This window comes from Oncorhynchus kisutch, linkage group LG19, assembly GCF_002021735.2.
Source record: "Oncorhynchus kisutch isolate 150728-3 linkage group LG19, Okis_V2, whole genome shotgun sequence".
NCBI lineage: Eukaryota > Metazoa > Chordata > Actinopteri > Salmoniformes > Salmonidae > Oncorhynchus > Oncorhynchus kisutch.
The window spans coordinates 33,373,321-33,394,993 of NC_034192.2; the positions used below are offsets into that span (position 1 = coordinate 33,373,321).

Here is a 21,673-nt window from a genome sequence, read left to right on the forward strand (position 1 = left end):
TAGTACAAATGCCATGACTTTCAATGGGTCACGTTCAATTGGGAACTTTTAATTTGAAGGCGAACCGCAAACGCCACTATTGGGGTTAACCGTTATTGTGGCTAGCTTCACATAGGTCTTGAAGGGTGAGCGCTCCCTCCCACTGCTCCTGGGTCCTGAGCCTTTATCTACGCTTACTGCGTGCAGCTGTGTGCATGTCATCGAGAGTGCATGCTTGTAACCTATTTATACTTGACTATTTTCAATAAGAGTGCCATCACTGTTTTGGATCCTAAAAAACTATAAAGAAAGCCCCAATGGTAATGTGGGGATATCACAAAGCACAGAATAGAAAAAAGTTGAAATCTTGGGCAATTACTTTCAGAAGGTTATTGAAGGAGGTGGGGCTACTACAAATCATGACAGCTTAAAAACACTACTACAGCCAGCTATATACAGTAAATCTCAACCTTCTCTCTCTCAGTGCCTGTGTGTTGTGCAGGGCAGGAGCCCAGATAGATCAGTTGTCCTGTTTCCCTTTTTAGGCTATCACACCACCACTAGGACAGACTTGGCCCTGTTACAGCACCAGAGCTATGTGGAACGCTGCTATGTCAACATGTGCTGTGGGAAGGCCAGGCTAGCTCATACCCCAAAATTGAGGATTTGTATTTTCGTGACTTGACACAATGTTGCATTTGGATTCCATTTACACTTGGTACTACATTTTAGTAAACAAATGACCAACTACATCACATCCTTTAGAATGAATGGAACCTAGTGAAACGGTTTTCTGTTTGCTCGGGCTACTGTGCAAACAGGGATTATTAGAATTGGTGCTCGGCCTATGAGAGGGATCCCATCTGCTTCCTTTGACCACCTTTTGCTTTTGCTCATCAGTGCAAATGTGGTTCCTTTAATTTAATGCTGACTTCAATCTGGCCAGTCATTTCAAACTGTCGCTAAACTTGAAATAAGATGTTGTGCCCATCAACAGAGTACTTCAAATACAGACTGTTATGTAGATTGTTTCAATAACACTAGTTTGGATGATAAATCGATCTCATTTTTGAATTCGTATTATGATCCCAGGGCACTGTTTTCCATATGAAAGCCTTAATCCAGATTAAACATTCATGTTTTTCCAGAGCAGTACAATAATAGCTCAAAGGCACAATGTTACCCATAGCTCAGCCCAAAATGAAAATCACTCCCCCAGTGTAACCAGATGGGTCCCAGACAGGCAATGATGTGGGCGCTGCATTGTGAATGTCTGCTGGAGGCCCTCCTCCTATTATTAATTAATGTGAGTGGCGAGACAGCGCTGTGGGTCAGTGGCTGCAAACCGTAGTGGTTGTTTACTTTCTGGAAGGAAGGCGGCAGTGTAGAACTAAGGCCCTGTCATTAGTGGCCTAGCAGGTCTTTAGGACCCCACCCTGTATGTACACACACACTCCCTATTCTGTCATTGAACAAAACGCTGAAGACAATCCGAGCCAAGATTCAAACTAATTAAATAATTTTGAAACAGTACGTCCAACAGTCATCAGAGGCATATAGATGTTCAGTGGTGTACTATTCCGTAGTAACATTCTGTAGCCCTAGTTAATAGATCATTCTAAACGAAAGCAGAGCGACTTCAGAGGGAACATAACCCTCCGACATAAATTCAGCTGTCAGGTCTCTCAGAGATGTTAGGTACGTGGGGCCATGGGTATATAGGGCAGGGCATAAGGGCGTTGTGCTAAGCCTTTGCTGCTGCTTCTGCTGCTGTGTGTGTGTGTGTTGTGTGTATGTGCATGTGTGTGTGTGTGTGTGTGTGTATGTGTGTCTATGTGTGTGTCATTGCCAGCTGACGCAGTGGTCAGAGCCTCGGATGAGTCTAGTCAGCAGATGAAGCCCATGCCTGATTGGACACTGGGGTAATGACTTAACGAGATGAAGGATGTACACAAAGGGTAGTTCCAGGATATGTTATCCTTATTATGGAAAACATTTAAAGTAAGCAAATCTCTTAGATTTTACTTTGTATTTTCCATACTGACTGTACTGGGACTAACTGTTTATAAAATTACCATTTTCTTAAGTATTGTTGTGGGTTGTTAAGAAGGTTCGCTTGGAGATTTTTTTTTTGTCATGAGTAGACAGACTCAGGGCAAATTCTTTCCTCCCTATGTCAGCTCTTGTTTAGCAAAACCACACACCGTGACGTAATCACAGCTCCATTATGGAATGGTTCCATAGAAATTGAGGCCATCTAGTGGCCATTGTAATAATGTATTAACTTGTAAAGATGTTACAATGTTACAAGGCGTCAATAATAGCCTTAAGATAAAATGAAACATAGTTACATTTGCCTCATACTGAATCTTTATCCTGTTTTATTTCCATCGGTGTAAAGATACCACCTCTCTATCCACAAATTATGAACATCACAGGAGATCATAGGTCAAATTGAACTCAATTAAATGTGAGGGGATTCTGGTAGTACCAATAATCAGGATTTCTCTCTTCCATTGTTAAAGGAGGGGCACTAGATGTAAAAAAATTAAAATAATAATCACATCATGAGACATCTTTGTTAAAATTGGCCATGAGCAGGTGTCTTGATCTGGCCAAGCTAAATCACAATGCAGTCAAAAACGTGATTCATTTTATAAATATTTCCACACTATGTGGTTGGAATAATATTGTGAAATTGTGAAAATTATCATAATACCCTTTTAGCATAAGAGCTGTTTGAAAAGACAGCCTGAATTTCCAGCATATTTTGCTGGGATGGAGTTTTGGCCTGCCAGGTGAGATCACCATTGGTGTAAATGTGTTAATAAACCAATAAGAAAGAGCTTTCCAAACCTCTCTGCCAATTACAGCTAGTTCTCAGATTTCCCCTACCCACTCAGAATAAATCCAGAAAGTTTTAGCAAAATTCTAGCTTGAGAAATGTATCGTTACTAAGAATCTATTTTTGTTCATTTTTAACTCTTTTAATTGAAAACAATCAGAGTAAGGTGCTTAATTGTTACCCAGAAATGATTTGATATTCAGATAAAAACGGCCGCATTGGACCTTTACAGTTGAGCAACCTATCCGGTTGAAGGCCGATCTAACAAACACCCGAATGATTGGTAGACAGGTTACCACTGTGTTTCCCAGGTTGCACCACCTACATGAGGTGACCACAGGATTAGTGGAATTATTGAGCCCTGATTAGTTATCTGGTACATACAAGATGCCACAAGAGAAACACACTCAAACAAACGTATGGACACTGACATCCTACTGTAAGTATGCTGAGATGTTATTTTATTTATATTCTATCTATCATTTCACCTGGCTTCTATTTTCATAGATTTACCCCTGAGAACAGTGGTGAAAGTGTTCTACTTGCGGGATTAAACAAGTAATATGAACGAGTTTTTGAGTGAACAATGCTGTGTGTGGATTGGATATTTTGTCATGGACTAATACAGTTTTGCATAATTTATATGATGGGCAATGCATTTAGGCTTTTGCACATTGTTTACAATAAGAGGTTGTATACATGGTTATCACTGTTAACTAATAAAGCACACTCTGTTGTCTTTAGATTCAACCATATCAATATTCATCATTGCAGTCAGTGACGTGTTTTATTGAAATCAGTTTTTTCTTTTTACTTTAATCTGACAACGTGCTTAATTTGCACTTTTATGGTCTAAATGTCTGAACTTAAATAGCCTTTTATTGCTACATTGGAATTTGTATAGAGACAAACATATTTATTTGATAAATAATTCACCTGACACCCGAAACCGTATCAATAAGAAATATGAATATTGAAAATATATTCTGTAGGTCAGGGATCAACTTTGGGCCGATTTTTTTCTTGCGCGGGTGGTCGAGGGGCCGGGAAAAATAAATTCACTCTGGCTATCTACTCCTATTTCAGAGGACTCTGTCTGAATGAGCCAGAGTACAGAATAACTGATGAATAACTGATGTATTTCCGAATGTGCAACACCTGTTGAATATGACCGGTGTCAGTAAAACGTAAAACAAATGTGTTTTATTCAATTGTTGCCAGCAGCACAGTTACAGTCACCACAACACTCTATCTAGATTTCATAAAATCAGCTTTACCAGCTCTGATAGGGCGAGTAAAATGACAGAGTGAGTTGTTCTCTCATTTGTGACTGGAAGTAGCTAGCCAAATTTAGCCAGTTAGCTTGGGTGCTTGACTGCAGTTGTGACAACGCTTGGATCAACCCTACTGTGGCTCTGAACGCCTCGAGAGTGAAACGCTCTGAATTTAAGAACGGACAATCTGACAGCGCTCTGAATCTACGAACGCCAGAGTGCACTGAATTTATGAACATCCACAATTACACATAATTTGTATACTACAAATTGACCACAGATATAATACTTCACTAAAACATAATAATTTCAAACCATGCTTACATTTGTGTACAATCACATCTCTATTATGCGTGGGAATACTTGGGAACATATTTTCAAAATTAGATTGTATATACAGTTGAAGTCGGAAGTTTACATACACTTAGGTTAGAGTCATTAAAACTCGTTTTTCAACCACTCCACAAATTTCTTGTTACAAACAAATATTTTGGCAAGTCTGTTAGGACATCTACTGTGTGCATGACACAAGTAATTTTTCCAACAATTGTTTACAGACAGATTATTTCACTTATAATTCACTGTATCACAATTCCAGTGGGTCAGGAGTTTACATACACAAAGTTGACTGTGCCTTTAAACAGCTTGGAAAATTCCAGAAAATTATGTCATGGCTTTAGAAGCGTCTAATAGGCTAATTGACATAATTTGAGTCAATTGGAGGTGTACCTGTGGATATAGGCCTACCTTCAAACTCAGTGCCTCTTTGCTTGACATCATGGGAAAATCAAAAGAAATCAGCCAAGACCTCAGAGAAAAAAATTGTAGACCTCCACAAGTCATCCTTGGGAGCAATTTCCAAGCGCCTGAAGGTACCACGTTCATCTGTACAAACAATAGTACGCAAGTATAAACACCATGGGACCGCGCAGCCATCATACCGCTCAGGAAGGAGATGCTTTCTGTCTCCTAGAGATGAACGTACTTTGGTGTGAAAAGTGCAAATTAATCCCAGAACAACAGCAAAGTACCTTGTGAACATATTGGAGGAAACAGGTACAAAAGTATCTATATCCACAGTAAAACTAGTCCTATATCGACATAACCTGAAATGCCGCTCAGCAAAGATGAAGCCACTGCTCCAAAACCACCATAAAAAAGCCAGACTACGGTTTGCAACTGCACATGGGGACAAAGATCGTACTTTTTGGAGAAATGTCCTCTGTTCTGATGAAACAAAAATAGAACTGTTTGGCCATAATGACCATTGTTATGTTTGGAGGAAAAAGGGGGAGGCTTGCAAGCCGACGAACACCATCCCAACCGTGAAGCACGGGGTGGCAGCATCATGTTGTGGGGGTGCTTTGCTGCAGGAGGGACTGGTGCACTTCACAAAATAGATGGCACCATGAGGAAAGAAAATTATGTGGACATATTGAAGCAACATCTCAAGACATCAGTCAGGAAGTTAAAACTCGGTCACAAATGGGTCTTCCAAATGGACAATGACCCCAAGCATACTTCCAAAGTTGTGGCAAAATGGCTTAAGGACCACAAAGTCAAGGTATTGGAGTGGACATCACAAAGCCCTGACCTCAATCCTATAGACAATTTGTGGGCAGAACTGAAAGTGTGTGAGCAAGGAGGCCTACAAACCTGACTCAGTTACACCAGCTCTGTCAGGAGGAATGGGCCAAAATTCACCCAACTTATTGTTGGAAGCTTGTGGAAGGCTACCCAAAATGTTTGACCCACGTTAAACAATTTAAAGGTAATGCTACCAAATACTAATTGAGTGTATGTAAACTTCTGACCACTGGGAATGTGAAGAAAGAAAGAAAAGTTGAAATAAATATTGCTCTCTACTATTATTCTGACATTTCACATTCTTAAAATAAAGTGGTGATCCTAACTGACCAAAGACAGGGATTTTTTTTTTTAAATGTCAGGAATTGTGAAAAACTGAGTTTAAATGTATTTGGTTAAGGTGTATGTAAACGTCTGACTTCAACTGTGTGTGTGTGTGTGTGTGTGTATTTTATTTTTGTACTAAATCTGCCCGCGTCTCGCCAGTTGGATAACCATGCTGTCATTTGAAGTCTTGTTGCTAGTTTATGCTCTACCTGACTAGTCTGGGCTTAGGCAGCTTAAGGAGATTGAGCAGATGCAGAGGGCAGAGAGCTGAGGCCTGCTGGATTTATTTAGCACACCTCAGATGGACACACTCACACACCTGCTGTTTGTGTAGAACCAGTCTGTGGCAGACTACACACAGGTACAAATATTTGTCAGACAACCGGTAGGCTACCGTGTCTTCATGTAATCAGTCTGTGCCAGCCAGTTTAGCCACATAGTTCCGTAACATGTAGTTGAGTCTATATACATTTATGCTGTGCATTGTAAAACAATAAAACAAACCCCATGGTGGAAACCGATGGACTAGTTTATGGGGATAGCAAAAAGGATATACAGTAAGCAGGTAATGCACAGACCCAATGAATAGTGTATCCCGAAAGGGATAGGAATGCACTGTGGGTACAAACAAAGTTACCTAGTTTAGCCAGGTACTATAACTCGTGCTCTTAGAAAAAAGGGTTCAAAGGGTTCTTTGCGTGTCCCCATAGAATAACCTTTTTTTGTTTCCAGGGAGAATCCTTTTTGGTTCTATGTAGAACCCTTTTGGGTTCCATGTAGAACCCTCTGTGGAAAGGGTCCTAATGGAGCCCAAAATGGTTCTACCTGGAACCAAAAAGAGTTCTTCAAAGGGTTCCCCTTTGGGGACAGCTGAAGAACCATTTTACGTTCTACAAAGAGTATTTTTTTCTAATAGTGAAGTTTATATAGTCACACAGATAATGCTAACCTTTGTCAAAGAGATTTCAAACAGTAAAGAAATGATCAACTTTTACATAAAGATCTAAATGGCTCTGAAGTCCTCAGGGGTTTATTGGCCCTGACCCTGATCACCTGACAGTAGCCTTTGTTACCTCAGCTGACTTAGCACCGGTCATTCTGTAAGTCTATAGTTTGCACGTCGACCCTGTGTCAAAATGAGCTCTTCTTTCAGGTGGGGACTGAGGAGAAGATGGTTGCCGCTGTGCTCACCTTGTTCTGTTTCACCACAACTGAACATGTTCAACCTGATAACCAACTGCTGCAGCTGGGTCTCCAAGTTCCAGCAACCCATCAGGTAAGAATTACTTTCTCTCAAATGGATTAACACAGTCCCTCAGTCACTTGTGATTGCAAATACTCTGACTTAAATTGCTCCATATGCTAACTCCAGCCCCATGTCTCGTATTTTCACACAGGAAAGTCAATGTACTTGTGGTCGGTCTTGATAAAGCAGGAAAAACATCTACTGTCAGGGGGATGTTAAGAGGTAATGTAACAGTGACTTCAATACAAAACAATTAACAGTAACATTACAGTAGACATTACACAGAAATCTGCGTATGGCTGACTGAGGTCCTCTTGTAACTATTCTTGCTGTCTGCAGTGCCCCCGGTGGACGTGGGTCCAACACATGGGTGTGTCCGCACGGAGCTGAGAGTGGAGAACTTCCTGGTCACCCTGCTGGACATCAGTGGGGCCCCGGAGTTGCGGGGGTCCTGGAGGGATCTCTATGGGGAGGTCCATGGGTTCATCTTTGTGGTGGACTCCAGTGACCGGCAGAGGATTAAAGAGGTCAAGGAACTTCTGACGGACCTGCTGAAGCAACCTAGAGTGGCGGGAAAACCACTACTGGTGTAAGGACTAATTCTTATATCAAGTTTGAGTTCATGTGAATAGAATACTTGATCAACCTCAAAATAAAAAGTAAAGCTATATTTGTTATATTTATAAGTATGTTATACAATATTCTATGAGATGTACATGACAAAGTGACAGAATCTATACTACCTACATTAAAACCTTAGTGTTGCCATGGTACAGTGGGCAAGGAAGCACAGTAACGAAACTGATTAGTGCTTTCAGTGTAGTTATTTTTCCTTTTTTGAATCCACTGAATAAACTGTGTTGTGTTTTAGGCTGGCCAACAAGCAAGACAAGATGAATGCCCTGCTGGGAAGTGAGATAATTGAGCTCCTGTCTCTGGAGAGACTGGTGAACCAGAGCCGTTCTCTGTGCCACATTGTGAGTCTAGTTCTCACACACACTACTCTCCACACAGCCAGACAGAAGAGCTAGACAGACAGCCAGACAGAAGAGCCAGACATAAGATCCAGACAGACAGACAGCCAGACAAACTGACAGCCAGGCAAACAGACAGACAGATTATGTTTATTATGTTCAAGAGACAGATAGATACATAGACAGACAGAAATCCATGTAGGCCAAATAGATTTGATTATGTTGTGCCTTTTCGCTCTAGGAGCCTTGCTCAGCCTTAATAGACCTGCGGAGGTGGACAGACAGAAAGACGCTGCGGGGTCTTCGCTGGCTTCTGCGTGCTGTCAATCTGGATTACCTAGAACTCTGTTCTCGCATAATCAGGGACATCAGGGACAGGAGACCTCTAGCACCAGATGAGAGGGACAGGCGTGGGAAGATAGAGAGGAGCCGCAAGCCCAAAGAGGAAAGGTAAGAGCGACCATAACAATCCCAATTGGCACAAACTGGTTGAATCAACGTTGTTTCAATGTAATTTGTCAACGTATTGTGACATGGATTTTAAAAAGTAATCAATGGAAACTGTTGCTTTGAGTGTGAAATTTAAGGTTACAATACAATTTTCAAGATAGACACACCCTGTATAAAATATGTTGAATTTGTACCTTTGAAACTATTTCAGAACTTCAACGTCATATACACTATTTAAAAAATATAACAGCACCACCTACTGGAGAGTTGATCTAAAGCTATTCATTTGGTTTCCCATCCAGGATTTTAACTAAGCCCAGCTTTGATTTTTGTCACTGACTACTACCAATGTGCTATCGTGAGAATGATTATTGAGAGATCCCTTAATAACTAAATATATTCACTGTTGCTATTGAAGTCATTCCAAAGGGTAGGTTTAACAGGGCAAATTAAATGAAACCATACTTATTAGGTAAAATATCATCAATTATACTATTTAAGCCTATATAGCATTTGCAAAGTCATCAACAGCCATTGTTTAAATATTTTATTAAACAATAGCTCAAAGATTTTTAGTTTTTTTTGTTTTACAATAAAAAACATATACATACAAATGACAACATACAGACTTACACAAACATCCACAACATCCCCCCTGCCCAGACCCACCTGCGCACACCCCCATCTCCAGTGGCCCTATCACTCTCTGCCACATGGCCTCAAACTGCACCATTTTGTTTCTCTCCGTCGCCCACGCGCTTTCAACATTTAGATAAAGCATTTGACCTTTCCATTGTGTTAACGATGGAGGATTGGTAGATTTCCAGACAAGTAAACTAATTATATGTTGGATTCACATCTCCAAATAAACCAAAAATACAAGTTAAATAATAGGATTAAGCCAGTGGCTCAAATGAAATTATCCAAGCATATCCTTTAAATGTTGACACTTGGTTACAATGTCAACCAAACACAATTCAATTATCTTTTTGTAGTAAGAGAAAATAGCTTCAAGTAAAGGCTATCTTACAAACTAATGTAACCGTATTTATTCAACCTTAAAATTAGTAACACTTCCATGGACAAATTTTGAGGTTACTGGAACTGTAAATGTCTTCTTACAGTACGTAATCATAGAAAGCGTGCAAGTTCAAGATAGCATGCAAAGCTCGCAGGTCTGTGGAGATCTTCACAATTGCTGTAATAATCTGAGCAGAATCTTGAACAGCATTGATCACTTGCACTATGTACTTTTAATGTAATCTCAACTGCAATCCATTTGTTTCTGCTATTAGGTAATGCACAGTGATAACCCGTTACGTTGTTGTATAAATACCATCCTTTTAGATGGTTGAAAGCATAGTGATAACACATTGGGAATTCAACAACCTTCTGTCTGTCTATTGGAGTCGGTGAATAAAGGTTGAAATCTCATTGATCAACTTCTCAACCAATTGGTATCTACATTTCCACGTTGAAATGACATGGTGTGCCCATGAGTGGGATGTGCCTTCAGTTAGACAGGATATCATCTGTCTTGGCCAATGTGTTAATATTGCATTCACCGAATGTATCCATGAACTACTGCAAAGACATGGCCCATGTTAGCCAAAAGCATCATGGTATGGACCCTTTCTTATGTGAAATGTCTATGTGTAGAATCCGTGCCAGCAAAAATGACCTTCGTAAAGTACAAAGCCCTCATGAAAGGGACCTAAGACCCAAGACCCCCTCGCTACAACCCATTCGAAACATCTTGAAAAGGGTAAAGACATTGAAATGTACAAATCAACTGATAATCTTTAGTTGTAGATCCATTTGATCTTGATAAGATTCCAACTGATTATTTGTAGTGAAACAATCTACTTGTTTTAGTACATCTGGAGGTGCACATTCATTTTCACTGTTGGAATACGTGAACTGAAAAGCCTTGTTTATTGTAGGAGAGCACTCTGAAAAAGAGGCTTAATAAAAAGAAGAAACAACAGGTGAAGATTAAGGACACAGAAGAGAAAAGCGAAGGAGAGAATGCGGGGGAGGAGGAAGGTAGCACAGAGGCAGACCCAGAACACAGTGTGCAGAAAGAGAAGGCCAACAGTCCCCTAATACCTCCGAAACGAAGGAAGCTGAAACGTAAAGCCAAAGTGAAGGAAGAGACCCAAGAGCTCCCAGAATCAGTTGACAACGAAGACAATGACAACTCGAATAAAGGTAGCTGTGCTCCTCAAACAACACTTTCAATCTGCCTCCAATGTATCGGAGCATGTTTATGATGTATTAACAGGTTACAACATGTTGTTAGCACTTTTTAATATTGAAATGTGCATCTGAGTTGATAACGTTCACATTTTCTCATCTGTTGATAAAGGGGACAAGAAGAAGAAGAAGAAGAAAGTGGTGAAAGTGAAAAAGAACAGGATAAACTCTGAGAAGATGCCAGGAGCATACTCCCAGCCAGTTGACCTCTCCGCGACCTTTGGTGAGCCCCCAGTCTCTCCTTTTTAACTCACACTGAAATGCAACGCAAAAAAATGAGACTGTCTGAGATATGTGATTTCCCTGTTTCTTGATAGATCTTTACCGAAAAGCCATTTTGGCTCTGAAAGAGCGACAGAATCAGGGCCAGTGAGAGGAGAGGGCTGAGAGAGAGTCCTAGGTCCAGTGTGTGACAACGCAGTCTGCTATCCTGGCAAGGGCAGCACTCCAGTGATTTATAAACACGCTGAGACACCTTAGTGACTCACCCCCAGCCTCTTCCCTGCAAACCACCCAGACAGCGACCTGACTGACTGATTGACAGAGGGAGACATGCCCTGCCTGCAAATCCTCCACAACCTCCTTTTCCATTCAATTACCTCACATTTCTAACTTATGGATTACAACTGGAGTATTCAACGGCTTTTGAAGGACAATTTCAAAATACTTGATGGATGTTTTTCTTCGCTGCTACTGTGCAGGAACTGCAAATCCACAATGCACCCCCTGAGAAATGTGTGTTTATTTTATCTTACCAAAATATGTTATATGAAATATTTATTTATTAGTGGTTACTTAATTATCTGCAGTATAAGTAAACAGTTGTTTACAAACATGATGAATGTACTGGCCAAAATATCCTCATAAATATGAATAGAGTTTATCTGTGTATATTGTAATTTTGATGGAAAAAGTGACATGCTTTTGTAATGTTCGTTTTCTTTTTATATGACTGTTTGACAAATGTCTCACAGACCCTGTTTTTCAACAACACAAAATGGTCAGTGAAAGGAAAATAGAATTTTAAGAGAACACCACCAGGTCAATTTTGAAGAAAGAACAAATACAAAACTGAAATATACAATAAACAATCACGTGCTTCCTTTTACAATGTACCATATGCCTTGAAGTGTGCTCGTGTTTGTTCACCTTGAAGATGATAATGCTCTGTTGTTTGACCCAGATTCAAAACAGTCCAAACAATAGGTCAAGCGCCAAACTAATAGTCAGCTATATGTAACCATGTTTCCTATTTCATTCGGTATTAGCTATTATTTACTTATGCATGCTGGAAAAGAAACTGATAAAAGAATTAAATTATTGTTGGACTATGTACAAATAATATCCATTCGTAATTGTTGTAATTATATTACATATAAACTGATTATATCTTGGTATGGGCTCCATAATTGGGCATTTGGACCTTGAACCCTGTGTACAAATTCACTTTCGCCATTTTTTCGCTCTTCGAGAAGCCCACCCCCCTCAGCATCTTCACAGGAGAGAATACATTACAGCCAGTTGTTTCAGTGAATAGGCCTCCACTAAATAGCGGCCGCGCCGAGACACACAGGTTGGTGGGGGGATCGGGACACACAACACTGAAGATGGCTTCACCGAGGACGATAACAATTGTGGCCCTCTCTTTTGCTCTTGGTCTTTTTTTCGTCTTCATGGGCACTATAAAGCTCACACCAAGATTAAGCAAAGATGCGTACAGTGAGATGGTAAGTAACCTTTAGCAACAAACCGCATCTGCAGCTGGAAGCGTAAGCCATTGTTCTGGCTATGGACGCTCTCAGGCTCTAATGTGCTGTGCGCTGCTGACCCACATTTGGATCATGAAATAAAATAGCATATATCTAACTGATACATATGATTTGAATGTATGTTTTGTTTCATTCTTGGGAATGAATTTAAGCAAGCAAAGAGATGATGGTACCTGCTGCATTATTATATAGCATATAATAGGCAAAATTATTTATTGAAGTCTGACGATAGAAATACATGACTATTATGACAAAAAACTAAATATTACCATTAGGCATTTCAGATAAATATTACCATTAGGCATTTCAGATAAGCCCACATTGAAATCGAATGAATTGGCTACAGGTAAAAAGGCGTTTGTTTGAAATAAGATAAGACTAGGATATAGGCTAACAGTAGCCTACACGTTTGTTCAGTCGTGTTTTATGGCGAATTATTTGTTATTATTAGCCAAATATGACTTAATGGTATTTGAAGGTACATTTTAGCCTAGGCAGCGCATTCGAACAAATTCTATAGTCAAATTCTGCGATTCACTAGCCGACCAGTCGATTAAACTCTTTAATGATGGAGTTGAGCGGCGACTACTGTGGGCGGACTGGAGCTCCGACATCACGACATTGTTCTGTGTAATTTCGAGCTATTCTTTGGGTGCTGAAATCAGTCGTTTTTGTTAAAAACGTCACTTTATGTGATGTCGGAGCTCCAGTCCGCCGACACTAGCCCCTACTCAACTCCATTGCAAATCGTGGAGTTGAGTTTAATCAGCTAGGGGTGCACCTGCCGGTGTGGGGCTGATGTTGAGTCTCTCCCTACCAATGATGTTAATGCTAATCTGTGCTTTTCTCTTCATTCACATATGTTCTAATGAATTCTTATTATATGGTGAATAGGCCCCTTCATTAGCCTATATTTTGGTCATTGAGTATTATTATTTATTTTTGTACTTTTTACCAAATTTTTTCCCCAATTTAGTGATATCCAATTGGTAGTTACAGTCTTGTCCCAGTACGGAATAGGTAGAGGCAGAGGTCGAGATCCTCCAAAACCTGACGCCGACAACCCGCACGGCTTCTTGACACACTGCTCGCGTAACCAGGAAGCCAGCCGCACCAATGTGCATCCGATCTGGCAACCTTGTCAGCATGCATGTACCCGGCCCGCCACAGGAGTCGCTAGAGCGCGATGGGACAAGGACATACTGGCCAGCCAAACCCTCCCCTAACCCGGACGAAGCTGGGTCAATTGTGTGCCGCCTCATGGATCTCCCGGTCATGGCCGGCTGCGAAACAGCCCGTGATCGGATCTGTAGTGAAACCTCTAGCACTGCGATGCAGTGCCTTAGACCGCTGCACCACTCGGGAGGCCCCAACGATTGAACATTTTATGTAATAGGCCGATATCAAGGACAGTGGTTTTGGTGGTGCTTGCATAGGCAACTTACAAGTACAACTCTTAAACCCTATAGTTAGACTATTTTGTGAAAAACAACAGAAAAACATCTGTTAGTGTCAGTGGCGATTTTAGCATGTACATCTTGGTGGGGCAACCTCAACAACAACAAAACAATGTTTAGATGCATGCCAGCAAAGCCACTACCCAACACTTATCAAAACATGAATTGCACTATAACGGTGACAAACGGTGCCCACAAACTGTTAGGACTACATAAAGCTCTCCCAACAGTAGAGCTTTCTTTTCAGGAACATGGAGTGAATCCTTACCACTGCTACACCTGGCTATCAGCGGAGCCTTGTCTGGCAGGGAAACAGTTAATTCAGCCTCATTTACTGGCTTTTAAAAAAACATATGGCTGACTTGCTTATACAAACGTAGTTTCTACTGACAATTGAGATGTACAAACTATGGCATAAGAGGACGACGAGTGGATAAGAGGCAATGCGTAATTTCTATTAAGACATTAAATGTATTGTCTCACTCCAACTTTTGATATAGAACTGGAACTTCCTTACAGGTTCTACAAATCGGAGAAAGTATATACTGTAGCCTATAGTATACCACTAATGAGCAAGTTCTCTCTTTGATATCTATGAAAATGAATGCTGAAATGTCCTCTCTCACGTTTTTTTCTTTAGAAAAGGGCTTACAAAAGCTACGCAAAGGCCTTGCCAGGTCTAAAGAAGATGGGTATCAGTTCGGTGCTGCTCCGTAAGATCGTGGGCTCACTAGAGGTGGGCTGTGGTGTGGTTCTGACGTTGGTGCCAGGGAGACCCAAGGATGTGGCTAACTTCCTGCTCTTGCTGGTCATGCTGGCGGTCCTTTTCTTCCACCAGCTAGTAGGAGACCCCCTGAAACGATACGCTCATGCTCTGGTCTTTGGCATTCTGCTCACCTGCCGACTGCTCATTGCCCGCCAGAGTGAGGACCGGCCTGAGAGGGAGGAGAGCAGGGAACAACACATCAATGTCCAGGAAAAGAACAAAGTCAAGCAGTCCTAATCCAGCCCAATCGTCTAGTCTGGGCAGAGCAACAGCAAAATGGAACCTTGTGTATTTCTTTGGATTGTAGCAATTCTGATTCAAAAGAAACACAGTCGCTATTAACAAGTGATATTTTTATGTTTCTTTTTGACACAAATACTAATTTGAGTGACTTTGTTGGCTTTGAGACAGCTCATGTTTTCCGCTATTGAAGATTGGTACTTTTCTATTTTTTACATTTTAGCTAGAAAGCTAATGATATCCCTTGAATTCAATTGTTATTTTACAACAATTAAGCATAGTTCATATTAAATGGTTTAAAACAAACTCATATCCTATCACCACTGTTCAAGATATATTGTTGGTGAATATTGACTCACATTTATTTAAATATAATACACAGTATCACATATTTCCATTGGTATTAGTAAAATAAGAATCATTTCAGTGAATTCAGATTACTTTCGTTAAAGCTTTTACCTGTTCATTCGATTTTCTTGTAAGTATTCCTATGCATGAAAATGTACCCCTTTTCCCCAAAGAAAAATTGAACGGTCAAATGACAAGTCTTTCGCTCATCACAAATTGATGAATCACTTTGTTGCACCCAACACTTTTGTTCAAGAACTCATATGGAGGAGAGACCTATAGGAAGGCATTTTGCTAGCAATTATGTACATACATAATATGTCTATGGTTGCTAGCCTAGTGCTGTCTCTATGTCTCTGGAACACAGTCAGTAGTCCAGCTACTTTGTCAAATGCTGTGTCAATTGACATGTCCAATAAAGGACTTGATATTTGTCTCTTAATAAAGGACTGTCTCTCTTTACATCCAGTGACAACAAAGGCTTATGTTTATCTGTGAGTCTATTTTGCGCTTGGATTTTTTTTAACAGTATTCGGTTGAATTACTATATTAGATAAGTATTCATATGAGTATTACCATTACCACTGGGTTCTTCTTGTAATGTAAATGTATTTGATTCATATATAAGTGGTGCTACCTTCAGTAATGCTGAGTAGATAAAGGGAGGTTTTTAGTCAGATGAGCAGTTGTTCAGTTGGTCTTTAACATTCACAATACTTCTGTAAAACAAGATGAGCTCAATAAAAAATGTACAGGTGGATCTCCAAGCTGTGTGTTCATTGTGTATCGTTTTAATTCAGTTCAAGTCAGCAGTTATTTGCAAAACATTCCAAACATAAAGTATGTAAAAAGAAGAATGAACGCTTGGATTTGCATTCAGTTCATTGCAAATTTAGAGTACCTGAACTTGGATCCTTGAAGTGAATGAGCCTACTACACACAATTATGTATATAAATCATTACCTTCACATCAGTTTATGCATGTAGGAAGGAAAGCGAACTGGTAGATGGGTCGAGTTTGAAGTCGAGGAAGTATAGGGCTTAGCGTGTCTCTCGAGGGGGCTAAAAAGAGATTTTGGCTTAGAAAATATTAATATTTTCAAGAGTTGGGTAATTGGCTAAGTGAGGTGAGTTTTAGGGAAAGAGAGAGGAGGTTGAAAAGACTAAGGGATTTGAATCTGTTGAAGCTCGCAATAACAAGGGAGAGGGTATGTTGAGGAAGATTGGTGTCAAGTTCAAACATGTGAGCCGGACGCCAGTTCAAGTTCTGGAGGTGAAATGGAAGGGGTGGAAGGTGTTGTGAGGAGCTCAGAGCCCGAGCCTTGCATTGATGGACATGGTTAAGATAAAGATAAGTTTGGCCCAGTAGGAGTGGCATTTTTGGAGAAAGATCCTTGCCTTTTATGTGGATCCATTTGTGGTTTAAGGGCGGTTGGGAAAGGAGTTGGGTGCCATTGAATCAGTGAAGGTAACCTGTAGTGGACTCGTGATATTTGTTTGTGTTTCTTCTGACCAGAGGGAGCAGGTGCTCCGTGTCACACAACTTGAGTCAGGATCTGTTTCTTGCTTTGCTCTTAGGAACAAGGCACCATTGAAAGGAGTGATTTCTTAAATAAATATGCATATGTATGCAGCATGGTTAACTGCATACGCCCACAATTCTATTGTAATGAATATGCGCGTTCTGCTTTCCCCAAGTATATAATTCCCACTAGACTTTGTTTCCCCAGCATCATAAAAGTAGCCTCTCACCCCAGATTTTTACACACACATAGACACGCACACGCACACACACACACACACACACACACACACACACACACACACACACACACACACACACACACACACACACACACACACACACACACACACACACACACACACACAGGGAAGACTACTAATCGCACACGCAAATGCAAACACACAAAATCATAGATAATTATACAATATTATGCATTTCTTAAAAGCACATAGTACAAAATACACGTTTTGGATTAATTAACACAGACTTTAATAGCTTTATTTACAGATTCATTCTTTCAAAAAAATAATAATCTTCCAATCCCAATTTGCTTGAGGAGCGTTATCGGTGAACGATGAGGTGTGCGTTTTCTGCTTTTTGTTTTCTTTCTTTCTTTCAAAAAATGGGAATCCAAATGTCTTCCTGTAGGAGGCCAGAAACAAATAAAAAGGGGGAGGAAAGAGTGATGATTATGAATCATGAGGGGGTGGGGCTACCTGCTGATGGGATGGGCTGGGGAGGGGAGTTTCGGAAGGTAAAACTGAAAAGACAGGTGACTTGATGGGCATGATATGGATGTGGCTACTGCAAAGAAACATCAGTAATGTTTCCTAGCAAGTGCCAAAAGAGTGGATTGAAGAAAATGGCTCTGTTCAAACAATCTAACACTGCTTCCTTACTTTCTTCAAGGTCATAGCTGATGTAAAAGGATTGTATAGTTAAATAGGATGCCAGTGAAGAGTGTTTGGACAAAGCCAGCGTGTGAATGGGGTCCAGCATGTGCAGAGGGGAAGGGCACTTGGTTCAAGTCATTTGATTGAGGTATGTGAAATGGAAGGGTATAGTGCCAATGTGAAGATGGCAGGAAAGCTGGAGCATGGTACAGAGCAGAGACGATGGTGATTATGACTAAGGGGAGAAGTGCCAGGAGGTTGAGAGGGGGTATCCAACAGGTTTGGAGGTGAGGGGTCAGAGGAACAGAGGAGGGCTTCAGATGGAGGGAGACTGAAGGGAGAGGGTGTGTATAGAGGAGTCAGATGGGGGCCGGGTGAGGTGGTGTGATGGGTGGTTTGGGACCAGGGGGCTGTTGAGACTCAGTTACTGAGCAGTTGCTCTGTCGCAGTCTCCACGTCCCAGGATTTCGACGACAACGCCACTATTACTGCATTCTGTGGAGACGGGACAAACAGTAGAGAAGGAAGTTTATAACAGTCATAACTATGCTACAGTATTCAAACACAAAACAGATCCATTGGTGAACCATAATAAAATGTGATGAAGGTATCTACTGCTGAGACAGCATTAGAGCTAGTCACGTGGGGCCCAATGACTTTGTCGAAGCCTATGCCACAGAGTTTGTCTATTTTGCGGGTGTACTCTGGACTGGAGGAGGGTTGCGCCAGCGTACACTTGAGACCAGAGTCTGGCCGTCTGTTTGAACATCTCTGGGTTCTGCTTATACTAAAATTACGTCTTTGTTCTATGTCCCAGTCGTTCGTTTTAAATGTTCCGTTGCAATGCTGGCTGGCAATGCTCTTATCCCTTGCTTGCTAGCTAGCCAACTACGGTTAACACAGTCACGTCAAACCGTGGAGCTAGAATAACAGCAAAGTAGCTGCATTTCATTTTGTTTGACTTTTTATTCTATTGACATTTCTATGTATACAGTGCATTCGGAAAGTATTCAGACCCCTTGACTTTTTCAAAAAAATAATAAGTTACAGCCTTATTCTAATTTTTTTTTTTTTTTTTATGTCCTCATCAATCTACAAATAATGCCCCATAATGAGGAAGCAAAAACTGTTTTTTAGACATTTCTGCAAATATATAAAAAAATTAAAACAGATACCTTATTTACATACAGTACCAGTCAAATGTTTGGACACACCTACTCATTCCAGGGGTTTTCTTTATTTTTACTATTTCTTCATTGCAGAATAATAGTGAAGACATCAAAATTATGAAATAACACATATGGAATCAAGTAGTAACCAAAAAAGTTTTAAACAAATCAAAACATATTTTATATTTCAGATTCTTCAAAGTAGCCACCCGTTGCCTTGATGACAGCTATGGTAGAAAAAATTACAAGATGATGTTTTAATACTGTTTATGCATCAAATAAGATTTGATGAGCACTCTCTCATCTATGTCTGTGGAACTGAGTTGAACCTCTGGGGCTTGGCGCTGGCAATTGATTTATGATGGCTTAGTGAGAAAACCTACAGCCTGCATTCCATAGAATGAGTTGGTATTTGTATACGGTGAGATACCAGGGAGGAGATGTCTCTGGTATGGACGGCTGATGGGAGGAACCTTATCTTAGGGGCCAAACCCTGGTTTCTATACAATTGGAACAGTCTTCACAGTAAATGTTATCTGGCTGGGGGATACTCCTTTCTCACATATAAATCCTAACCTGTTCGACCTTGTAAGGGTTTTCCTGTGGTGAAGGAGAAGCGGACCAAAATGCAGCATGGTGGTTATTCATGTTCTTTAATAAAGGAACTAGACATGAAATAACTAACAAAACAACAAATGTGCGAAAACCTAAACAGTCCTATCTAGTGCAAACACAGAGATAGGAACAATCACCCACCAACACACAGTGAAACCCAGGCTACCTAAGTATGATTCTCAATCAGAGACAACTAATGACACCTGCCTCTGATTGAGAACCATACTAGGCCGAAACATAGAAATACCCAAAACCTAGAAAAACAAACATAGACTGCCCACCCAACTCACGCCCTGACCATACTAAATAAATACAAAACAAAGGAAATAAAGGTCAGAACGTGACAGACCTATTCCAGACATCTGTTGTTTGTCATGTGGATGTGTCTTAACTATAAAATACTGTGGCTCAGTTCTGCTTGTTGAGCTCTCGTCATCACACTTCAGACTGTAGGATCGACCAGCTTCATTATTGCAATAATTAATCGATATTAAATAAAGATGATTGTTTGAAGAAATTACAAAGTCTCTCTCTCTTGATTAGAATGTTCCACAACACAGCTTTGTGTAACGGCGTTCTTCGTTTGTTGAAAGAGAGTCGGACCGAAATGCAGCGTGGTGGTTACTCATGTTCTTTAATGAAGAAAAAGTGATACATGAAATAAATAAATAAATAAATACGAAAACAACAAACGGAACATGAAACCTAATTACAGCCTATCTGGTGAAACTACACAGAGACAGGAACAATCACCCACGAAAGACAAAGCGAAACTCAGGCTACCTAAATACGGTTCCCAATCAGAGGCAATGAGAATCACCTGACTGATGATTGAGAACGCCTCAGGCAGCCAAGCCTATACAACACCCCTAATCAGCCGCGATCCCAAATACAACAAACCCCAATACGAAATACAATAACATAAACCCCTGTCACACCCTGGCCTGACCAAATATATAACGAAAACACAAAACACTAAGACCAAGGCGTGACACTTTGCACACTCTTGGCATTCTCTCAACCAGCTTAATTAGGTAGTCACCTGGAATGCATTTCAATTAACAGGTGTACCTTGTTCAAATGTATTTCATTCTTAATGTGTTCGAGGCAATCAGTTGTGTTGTTACAAGGTAGGGGTGGCATACAGAACATAGCCCTATTTGGTAAAAGACCAAGTCCATATACAGTCCATCATTATTTTATTAAGACATGAATGTGAGTCAATCCGGAAAATGTCAAGAACTTTTCAAATGTATTCAAGTGCTGTCGCAAAAACCATCAAGCGCTATGTATGATGAAACTGGCTCTCATGAGGACCGCCACTGGAAAGGAAGACCCAGAGTTACCTCTGCTGCAGAGGAGGTGTTCATTAGAGTTACCAGCCTCAGAAATTGCAGCCCAAATAAATTATTCACAGAGTTCAAGTAACAGACGCATCTCAAAATCAACTGTTCAGAGGAGACTGTGTGAATCAGCCCTTCATGGTTGAATTGCTGCAAAGAAACCACTACTAAAGGACACCAATAATAAGAAGAGACTTGCTTGGGCCAAGAAACACGTGCAATGGACATTAGACCGGTGGAAATATGTCCTTTGGTCCAATGAGTCCAAATATTAGATTTTGGGGTCCAACCAACGCGTATTTGGGAGATGCAGAGTAGGTGAACAGATGATCTCCGCATGTGTAGTTCCCACCGTGAAGCATGAAGGAGGTGGTGTGATGGTGTGGAGATCATCATTCAAGGCACACTTAACCAGCATGGCTACCACAGCATTCTGCAGCGATATGCCATCCCATCTGGTTTGGGCTTAGTGGGACTATCATTTGTTTTTCAGTAGGACAATGGGCTAGTGAAACATAGGAGTCACTCTCAGTCCTTCTGATTTTTGAGTCGGGGTCTTTACCTGACAAGCTCATGTTAGGATATATCAGTTATCTTTTTAGAGCTTTTG

At 40.6% G+C, this 21,673-nt stretch overlaps 2 protein-coding genes across 2 annotated transcripts; both read left to right on the top strand.

The window, feature by feature from the left end:
* Positions 1-3,076: 3,076 nt before the first annotated feature.
* arl13a (ADP-ribosylation factor-like 13A) lies at positions 3,077-12,272 on the top strand. The gene is made up of 10 exons (XM_020452850.2): positions 3,077-3,263; positions 7,166-7,288; positions 7,410-7,480; positions 7,598-7,847; positions 8,130-8,235; positions 8,474-8,682; positions 10,342-10,447; positions 10,626-10,893; positions 11,051-11,161; positions 11,256-12,272. Exons 1-10 carry the CDS (start codon positions 3,244-3,246, stop codon positions 11,309-11,311), a joined length of 1,320 nt encoding a protein of 439 aa, XP_020308439.1. The 5' UTR covers positions 3,077-3,243; the 3' UTR covers positions 11,312-12,272.
* Positions 12,273-12,401: 129 nt separating this feature from the next.
* tmem35 (transmembrane protein 35) lies at positions 12,402-16,282 on the top strand. Its single transcript, XM_020452606.2, has 2 exons — positions 12,402-12,665; positions 14,805-16,282. Exons 1-2 carry the CDS (start codon positions 12,546-12,548, stop codon positions 15,165-15,167), a joined length of 483 nt encoding a protein of 160 aa, XP_020308195.1. The 5' UTR covers positions 12,402-12,545; the 3' UTR covers positions 15,168-16,282.
* Positions 16,283-21,673: the final 5,391 nt, after the last annotated feature.

What these genes read in the sequence shown, in the direction of transcription:
- tmem35 (XM_020452606.2), top strand. Translation starts at nt 12,546, where the DNA reads ATGGCTTCACCGAGGACGATAACAATTGTGGCCCTCTCTTTTGCTCTT. An exon ending in AAGATGCGTACAGTGAGATG is followed by an intron (nt 12,666 to 14,804) that starts GTAAGTAACCTT and finishes TTTTTTCTTTAG; the next exon opens with AAAAGGGCTTACAAAAGCTA.
- arl13a (XM_020452850.2), top strand. Translation starts at nt 3,244, where the DNA reads ATGGACACTGACATCCTACT. An exon ending in GCCGTTCTCTGTGCCACATT is followed by an intron (nt 8,236 to 8,473) that starts GTGAGTCTAGTT and finishes TTTTCGCTCTAG; the next exon opens with GAGCCTTGCTCAGCCTTAAT. An exon ending in TGACCTCTCCGCGACCTTTG is followed by an intron (nt 11,162 to 11,255) that starts GTGAGCCCCCAG and finishes GTTTCTTGATAG; the next exon opens with ATCTTTACCGAAAAGCCATT.